General features: G+C 36.8%; 1 protein-coding gene across 1 annotated transcript in view; it reads right to left on the bottom strand.

The window, feature by feature from the left end:
• LOC102595287 (protein ALWAYS EARLY 3) overlaps nucleotides 1-9,377 on the bottom strand; it is a 20,984-nt gene that overhangs the window by 6,103 nt on the left and 5,504 nt on the right. The window contains exons 7-15 of the mRNA XM_006342694.2: nucleotides 8,658-8,917; nucleotides 8,230-8,566; nucleotides 6,859-6,936; nucleotides 3,152-3,405; nucleotides 3,014-3,070; nucleotides 2,566-2,871; nucleotides 2,308-2,486; nucleotides 1,901-2,183; nucleotides 980-1,207 (exon numbers count right to left, since the gene is read on the bottom strand). Coding sequence (XP_006342756.1) covers nucleotides 980-1,207; nucleotides 1,901-2,183; nucleotides 2,308-2,486; nucleotides 2,566-2,871; nucleotides 3,014-3,070; nucleotides 3,152-3,405; nucleotides 6,859-6,936; nucleotides 8,230-8,566; nucleotides 8,658-8,917 — 1,982 coding nt within the window. The remainder of the gene's footprint in view (nucleotides 1-979; nucleotides 1,208-1,900; nucleotides 2,184-2,307; nucleotides 2,487-2,565; nucleotides 2,872-3,013; nucleotides 3,071-3,151; nucleotides 3,406-6,858; nucleotides 6,937-8,229; nucleotides 8,567-8,657; nucleotides 8,918-9,377) is intronic.

Genomic DNA, 9,377 nt, shown 5'->3' with positions numbered 1-9,377 from the left:
GCCAAAAGGTGAATGGAAGGGTATTTTTAGACCAAAAATATGAGTAGAAGGGTACTTTTAGACCAAAAGGTGGATGAAGCATATTTTAAAACATTTTCCTATAGTTTAGGAGTATTTTTGACCATTTTCCGTATAAAAACATGGAAGTGGGGCTGAGGGCTTAGTCCAAGTGACAAAGGATGAGGGGGCTTTGGACTTAAGTCAAGAGATTCGAGCCCTATGGGACTAAACTTGGTATTAAGTGGAGAAGACTAGAGGGGTGGATCCATTGTTCCCGAATTTCGAAAGTTGTGTTGGTCCAAAGGGTTGGACCCAGATGGATTTATAGGTCATAAAAAGAATACTTAAGGGGAGATTGAATAAAAGGAATAACTGCATGAGAAAAAGGAGTATCACAAAAGGCATAAATTAAGAAAGGAAACATCACATAATTTTGATTAGAAATTGAATAAAAAGTTCTCTCCTGAGTCCTAACTTTAATTTGTTTGAACTTTTACCCAAAGTCACTTCAGCCTGTTCTAATATTTCAAGCTTGGTAGGTGGAAGCTCTACTAGACCTCCACCCACCACTTAATGGGACAAACCAAAACACAAAATACTAAACATAGATTACCGCACACTCCAAAAGCTAGAAGAACCACAAGGCCAATATTTCTGATATTAGTACAGATACAAGTTACAACTACTCCATGCTCCATTGAATCTATGTTCATAGTTTTTATCGAGAATTTGTTATACCTTGGAGGAAAAGAGTTAATACTTCACTTGTGCTTTTTCTTCCTGATAAGTAAATTCTTCAGTTATGTTTTCCCAAGTTACAACAAAGGCAGATAATTCCTAGGGAGGTCTTAATTGTTTTGATTAGGAACTGGATGGGACATATTGCAATATAAGTTTCTATGGGTTCTTGAGAATCATTGAATCTGAAATATATGAGGTACAAAAGGTATTTAAGGAAGAGTAGAGGAGAACCACTGACCTTTGTCTGCTTTAGGAGATTACTGATGGGATGATTTGGCGGGGAGAAATGAAAGGAAATGTCGCCATTCTCCTGGCTGTCACCAGCCGGAAATTGCATAAACTCATTTGCTCGTGCATTCATCTTGAGCTCATTAGAGCTCTCAAAAAACTTATCAACAGCATCAGCATGCCTTGTAAGTAATGTGGGCATGTTTTCAAATGGATTTAGAGGCATGCAATCAATGTCCTGACAGAGCATTAAATGTTCTAATTAGTCATCAGGTCCAGAAACCAACCACTGGAGAACCAAAACACAAAGTACTGAAATACCGATTCTTTTTATAAGTACAGTACTGAAATACTGATTCATACACACAGTAAATGTTATGAACAAGTAGAATAGCTAGTTACAAGGACAGATAATATTTGTCTTCCAACGAATAAAAGAGACGACACGCAGGAGTTCAATAATTCAGTTTGGTTGGGACTTGAGTAATCAATTTAATTTAGTAATGCCTTTCTTTTTCTCTTACTTTCGGTCAGAAGCATCCTCAGAAGAAAGATTAGGTTTACCATATCTGGAGGATGGCACCCCAGTGTGATTATAGACATTTGGACTCACTATAACATAACCTGATTCCTAATTTTATTTCTTTCACATTACGGGATAGCTTGGAAAGGAACATAAACAATTAATAAACTACTCCTAAATCCCAAACTAGCTGTACTTGTCTTAGAAAATACTACATAATGTATCTGTCTTCTCTATTCAAGCACACTTCAATCAAATACAACCAGCCTTCTCTCACTATATCCATATATGTACTACTCGCACCTTCGTAATCATCTCTAATCTTGTCCGATCTTTGTGAACCTAAGAGGAGGTATAGACTAACATAGTAGAATATCATATGAGCACATTTAAGCAATAATGAATTACCATGACAAATTCAACCCCAAGCTCTGGTCGGTCAAACTGAACACGACATCTAGAGTGATCAACTGTCAGCACATTTCCATCATGTATCTCTCTTGTTTTTGGATGGATCGCAATCACACGTTGCCCTACCGACAAAGGCCTTGCAAGATCTGTGGGTAGCCCTTCCCTGGTACCTTCACGAAGTTCAGTATAATGTGATCTGACAGATTCCCGGTATTGATTAAGTTTCTCCTTTTCTTCATTCAAGAATTGCTCAGAGAATCGTCGTGGTTTTCCAAGAGAACTACATCAAGAAAGGATCAAATGGACCATCATTAACATAAAAATAACAAACCCCAAATGTTTAGTGCCCAGGGAATAGACTCAATAGAGTGACTTCCAAATTGAAAGAAAGTTGAGAGGTATACCTTCTTATGACGCCCCATTCAACACGAGTTAACCTTGGAACATGCCCTAATCCAACATGATGCAGGTACTCCACAAATTCCCTTTTGGCAAACCAAGGGTAGTCAATTGCACTGTAGAACCACTCATACGTACACCATCTTCGTACCTGATGGTTGGAAAGGCAACTGGAAATCTTTTTCTGCATGCAACGTATGCAAGTTAACTAGTGTTCATATCACGATAATGAACTGCAAGAAGGACAAAGGTGAATAACTAACCTTAAGACTGAAAACTTTGTCATGAAGTGCAGTGAAGGATGCACTAGTATCATCCAAACTTTTATCAGACATCTTCAAATCTTTTTGCCTTTGAGGTTTTTTCAGGTCCATCTTACGCCTGCTTCTGACTTTAGTAGGCAAGTTCACCTGGTTTTCCACAGGGATCTGGGCAGTTGATTGAGCTGAATCACTTCGTTCTGTTCTTGGATCTGCACATGATGAATGCTCCTGATCTTTGATTAATTTAGGCGAGACCTGATAGGATCTTTTACCCTTATTGGTTGACTTCTTTGATGCTTCTTTTGCCTACAGGAGAAAAAATACCAAGTAAAATTAGAAACAGTGTTGCTGATTAAAGTATCCAATCTGGCAAAATGCTAAACACTGTGGTTCAAACATGTCTAAATCTCGAAACAACACTTAAATTGGACAAAAGTAAGAAAATCACCACAGCTTCCTGAGATTCAGTAACATCATAGTTAACATGACCTTCAGCTTTTCGAGCCTGCATGATTATCCTCAGAAGTGTTACATATCATTTATACATCAGAATATTGAACAGGGATGCAATGCTGTCTTCTAATACCTTAGACGACATTGCTTTCTGTGCCCTCCTCGCCTGCTTTGTTTCAGGACCAGCGTTAACATCAGTAGATGTAACTTTACCATGCTTTGATACCGTACTGGAAGCAACTTCAAACTTTGATAAAGGTTGACTCCATCTCGATTTAACCCCCATCGATCCACGTTTGTCTCTTTGTCTATGTGCTGGAATGGCTTCCAAGGAGCCAGATTCATCGACATGATCATCAATTTCATCCTTGACGTGGATCATTGACTCTGAAAAAAAAAAACAGAGAGAGAATCTAATATACTCACAGTCAAGACAGAATAACAAACTAAAAAATCAAATGGAAACACATGAAGTGTGATCAAGATACAGGATAGTTAGCATATCCAACACTTCAACTGAAACCAAAAGGAAACAGTTAAGGAGAAAAACAACCTCAAACACCAGAAGTGAAAGGAAGTTGAAATCACAAGCAGGAAGAAATAGCAATGTCACAACTATGGCAAGATGGAAGAATTAAACGCAAGTCATACACTTTCAAGGTAAGAAAAAGTAAGATAGTAAACCCTCCACTAGCTATTTGGACAAAACAGAGAGCACAAACAAAGAAAAATGGAAAATACTCATCTTCTACAACACAGAAGAAATACACCAAGGAGCAGACTAGCAGATTATCATGACAAGGAATAGTAAACAAAAATCTTGTTTCATTGTCCATGAATCCACAGTTAGGTCTACGATATCCAGGTTCTTCTATACTGGCTAATACATCCCAAATCCATATACTTAGTGATATACTTACCATCAAAATGCTAAATCAGTAACCTCAAACTTGCAAAAAAAAAAGTTAAGAAAAAGCAAAAATTGCTACTAGATCCATCCAATATTACCAGCTATTTTAGGAATTAGCGCAAGCATGCCTTAGATTTATTTTCTCTCCTACCTAGGGATATAGCACATGGTAACCCGTGAAGAAATGTTAAAAAGTAAGCTTATACAACAATATACTGTCTGCATAGAAATTGATGTCAGGACATTGTAAACCACATCCCTGCACGCTATTATTTAGTTACTTGTACAGAAATTTTGAAAAGATAAAAATTCCAGAACAGATCAGAAGTACCAAAGCATGTGCAACACTTTTTTCCAGCCAAATGATGATGAGCTCATTAGGTAGAATATCACAATCTAAATAATTTCTTCCTTTTGGTTTATTCTAAATAAGGAAACATCCATTTAACCGCAAAAACAGGATGCTTTTGGAATAAATTAATTACCTTCTTATATATCATAAACTGCAGACAGATTTGAGATATTTGGTGCATGTTCTTAAATATATATGGTATTCGGTCAGTCATGCCAAGAGGGTTGAACAAAGTTATCATTAGTTGGAAGGTCAGAAGGTGCGAAAATGCTAAGATGCCCAGAGAACTATTCCTATGAGCATATTATGGGCCAAATGGATAGACACTTTTGAAAGTGAAAAGCGCTCAAAAAAGAGACAAGGTCAACTGGGCTTGAAGTGAAAAGCGAGAAGTGAAGTGCACAATTTACAGAAGATCAGAAAATACCAAACATATATGAATTTAGTACTGTAATAATTGACTTTCAACTAAAACAACTAATTCAATATCAAATACACAGTAACATTAATATTAATCCAACTCAAAGTTGAGTTTCAAAGAACCGACTGCTTCTCATTGGGGTCACTCACTTTGTGCTTCATTATTTGAAGAGCACAATTCACTACAGTGCATGGCTTTAACCCATGGAGAGACAACCCTCACATCACATTAAGCAAAAAAAGTGATAGATTATAACAACGCTGACCGGATAGGAATCATTTAACAGAGAAACAGTGTTGTGATAAGCGACAAAAAGCGTGCTTAAAGCACGAAGCGAGGTGAGGCGCAAGCATTGCACTTTTATGCTCTGAAGCGAGGCGCTGCTGAAAAAATGAGTGCTTCAGTAGGCGAAGCGAGAAGCGCGCTTAAAGCAAAGGCAACAAAAAGCTCGCTTAAATGAGATAAGCGCTAGTTAGGGTTTTTTTAAAATTTCTGTTAAGGTTTTTATTTTATTTTTTAAATCTGTAAATATACTTGGGACATCTTTCCAGTTATTTTCTCTCCTTGGTCGACTGCTGCTACACTCTATAGATTAGTTCTCTTCTCCTCCTCCTCTTCTCTTCTTCTCGTCGGTCAACTGCTGCTCTGTTTTTTTCTCTTCTTCTCTTTGGTTGACTGCTGCTTTGTTTTTTTCTTTTTTTTGTTTGCTGGCTGCTGCTATGTTTTGTCTCTATATTTTTCTTCCTTTGTTTTTTTGTTCTTCTGTGACTGAGTTACTGCTGCTCTGTTTGTAATGCTATGCTCTGTTTTTTTCTTCTTCTTTTTTGTTTTGCTGGCTGCTACTCTGTTCTGTCTCTATATTTTTTTCCTTAGTTTTTTTGTTGTTCTGTTACTGAGTTACATTTCTACTTTTGCTTGTAGTAAGTTGTATAATGTCACAATGATGAATAGGAGTTTGATCCTTTGTGATTTGGTTATTTATTTGCTTTATATGTTATGACTTATGAGGATTATTGACTATCTATTTACTTTTTAATCTAAGAATATATTACCTCTATTGAGTTTTTTAATATTTTTTATTTTATACTAAATACTGCTTTATTTGGAAAAAGTGTGTGCTTCGCTTCACGCTTCTGTGAAGTGAGCCCTCGTCGCTTTTTTCAGCTTCTCACTTCCCGAAACACTGCAGAGAAGTAATATAGCTAACGTGAAGTTCAAAGGTCTACAGAATTTGAATTTTGGAGTAGGTTGAACATAGTAAAAAGTATAGAGGATACTGTGTTACTAGATCCCGAATATGCTCAGTAACTTTTGAATCTTTCCAAAGCACTTTCTAGGCGCTGGTATATAAATAAAAATACTTAAATTATCAAAAAAAAGAAAAATACCCATGCGTATGTTTGTGTTTGGCCCAAAGAATTAGAATTTCCATCAAAAGTAAAGTCATTGTTTTGGTTTCCATAGACCTATTGGAGTAATTTAGAGCCCGTCTGGATTGGCTTAAAAAAGTAGCTTTTAAGTCAAAAAAAATAAAAAGTAGGGAGAGGCCTACTTTTGGTTTTTAACTTATTTTAAGTTATTTTGAACTAGTCAAACACTCCCTAACTTATTTTAAGTCATTTTTGACTTATTTTAAGTTACATTTATATTTGCCAAACACTTCCAGAAGTCAAAAATTGACTTAAAAGTAGATTTGACAAACTTTGAAGCCAATCCAAACACCCTCTTAGTCATTTGAAACACAATAGACAGGCCATAATTCTGTAAGTGAACTCATACAGGGACAGGCAAGCAGCTGTGAAGATTTTTAAGGAAAGATATAGAAGCATAGCATAGTCTGAAAGCAAATGTGCAAAGATAATCTAAATAGAAATCACTGTTCTAACACAATTTTTAACTGAATTTAACTTTTCAGTAAATAATTCACAGAAAAAATCGGACCTCTAAGTACAGAGTTAATTCAAAGATCAGAAGTTTCAAATAACAAGAGAAAATACCTGAATGCATAGAGGTCAAAGTGGCTAAAATATTAGGCTAAGACAGGGAGAATACGAAAGGGGGATAGAGAGATACTATCAACACCCAGCATATCTCAAATAGCCATCAAGCAAGCTTTCATGCAAAAGATCTATTAGAAACAGAATTTTGTACCCTTACCATCTTCATTTTCTGCTGTTGGCATCATTAGAGACAAATCAGCCAAAGTTTGTAGAGCATCAAAAGCGGAGCTTTCATCTACATGAAGGAAAAAGTAAATTAGCAGATATAACCTCTACTTTCACGGTCTACCAAGATATAACAGTTTCTATCACATAATAAGAGGTTTAAAGTCGAATTACTTAACCGAAAGTAGCAAGCTACTTTGCATTTAAATAACAGAACTCAGAAATAACTCTTGCTTTATAACTTGAAAAACAAAGTCAAGCTAATGACAAAAGGAACAGTATCTCAAAATATAACAGAACTTCCATGATGTCCTAACCCTATGTTGCTGAAAACTTGTAATTCTGAGTCCATCCATTCTCTACCTTTTCCTGGCTGTCTAAGACTTTACCGATAAAGTACCTCCCTAAAGATTAATGTTATGAAGGAAATGTTCTCATCTATAGCCTGCCATAGTAAAGCCAGAAAAGGAAAATATCCCCAAGAATGGCAATCATAAAGTTTAGCTTACTATCATTACAATGGCACAGAAGTAACAGACACTTCGAGTTTTGAAGGTAGACTTGGGAAACTTGGTTTGATGATTAAGCACTTGGGAAACCTATTTATGTTTCCTTTGTTTCTTATTTTGATTGGGTTATTAGTGAAAACCTGCTTTGGCTTTTGACTCTTATTCTGATGCTGTTCACATTCTGAAGTTCCCGACCACTTTGAACTTGTTAAACATTGTCGGAGGAGTGTTTAGTATGTCTATTGTGGATCAATTCTTGTGTTGCTGCTTCTGTAAGTAACTTGTTGCCTTCAATTTTATGGCATGTCATGTGAAAAGAAATGGACCTCAGCCTAAATCAACCTCAAAAGCAAGTTCATGATGTGAGGATGGGGGCCCAGGCTGACATCTAGAGCATGGACAACATAACATGGGCTTTATACCAGATAGGAAAAGAAAAGGGAAAGGGGCGTTAAGGAGATAATATTTGAGGTTTACATAGCCTTCAACTAAAACAAAGCAGATACGGTCTTATATACGCTCATGTATTTCGACATTGTAAGAATTAATGGTCATTGTGATGAAACAAAAACTGTCATTTTCTACTTCGAAGAGCATTAGCCCTAGTTTAGGTTAGTGCAGTAGTGACACCTCATACTTACTGCTCAGCACTATTGTCAAACTTGGATGCATGTTCAAATCTTATTACTCAACTTCGCTTATGTTTCCAAAAATGCATCCTCCTTCCCCCTCTTAACTAGTGGCAAAACGATAAAATAGAACAATCAAAGAGGACCAAAGGAACATTTAAAATGCTGTTAAATTATTAAAATGGGAAGTTCTAAAGAACAGTAATCTACAAAACTTTGTAATACCTCTCCCGAAAAGAACCTTTTTGCTCCTCTTTCTTGAATTCTTTTCATTTGTGGCCTCCATTTCAAGTTTTCCCCTCGCCGCACCCAATTTTTGACCTTCTTCTGTACCACTACATGCCTCTTTGATATCATCAAAATGATTGTCACCATTATCATCGACTTCCAACTTTCTACCGTAAGGTCTTTTTCGCTTTTGTGTTGTTCGACCAACGGTTCCACTTTCCCCCAACTCATTCTTATACCGCATCAGCTCACCAGTGTCCGCTTCCATGCTTCCCTCTTCTCCATCCACTTCATTACTAAGAAGCTTGACATTGCCCATTTCCATTTTAACACGCTAGTTGGGGAAAAAAATCAAATAGTTGATCTGCTGAGGACATAAAGTCTATGCAGATAAGTCACAATGTGAAATGAAAGTAAAGTCATACCTTTCTTTCAGCAGTCCCAATAGGTGAGGTCATAGCACCATCCGTCCTACGGTTTGGTGTCTTAGAGACCTGAGGAGACCCACCTCTTTGTGAAGCTTCTGTTAAAACTAATGCTATCTTCACATCATCATCAGTGTCATCTGCCTGCAGTTTCAAACTTTGCCTACTTGGAGAAAAATATTTCTCACCCTTGGGATTTTCGTAAGAAAAAGAAACAGGAAAGCGTGGGGTTCGTTTTCCAACAGCTCGAGGCCGGCTTCCTGAAAGGCAACTCCATAGAAAATTCATTAATATAATCACATGACAGGTACTCAATCCTTAGATAAAGAAAAAGAGAGTAGGCTTCTATCTTTAGTTACAGATAATAAATGAAAAGAAAGATTTAGTTTGTTAACATAGTTTTTTTGCATCCATGTCTGAATGGTGAAACTGCCCCTCAAAGAGGTCAAGCCTCAGTTTATTCTGTAAATAGGTAATGTGGAAGGCAGATAAACAAAATGACATCCTGGGAAAAGCTACTACTGCATGAAAGTACAATGCACTGGTGACAATAAACTCTATGCAAGAATAACAAGCAAGAAAGATTCTAATATAGGCCCAGCTGGAAGACTTTTTACAGATATTATATTCTTTTTTGTCAGAATAATACTAAATACTGAATTTTAATGTTTACTTTTTTGTTGTTGGTGTAGTTTGGGGGGGGGGGGGGGGGGGGGGGGG

Source organism: Solanum tuberosum, unplaced genomic scaffold, assembly GCF_000226075.1.
Source record: "Solanum tuberosum cultivar DM 1-3 516 R44 unplaced genomic scaffold, SolTub_3.0 scf00035, whole genome shotgun sequence".
NCBI lineage: Eukaryota > Viridiplantae > Streptophyta > Magnoliopsida > Solanales > Solanaceae > Solanum > Solanum tuberosum.
The sequence above is the reverse complement of the archived record's forward strand: the minus strand, read 5'-3'. Positions and strand labels throughout refer to the sequence as shown.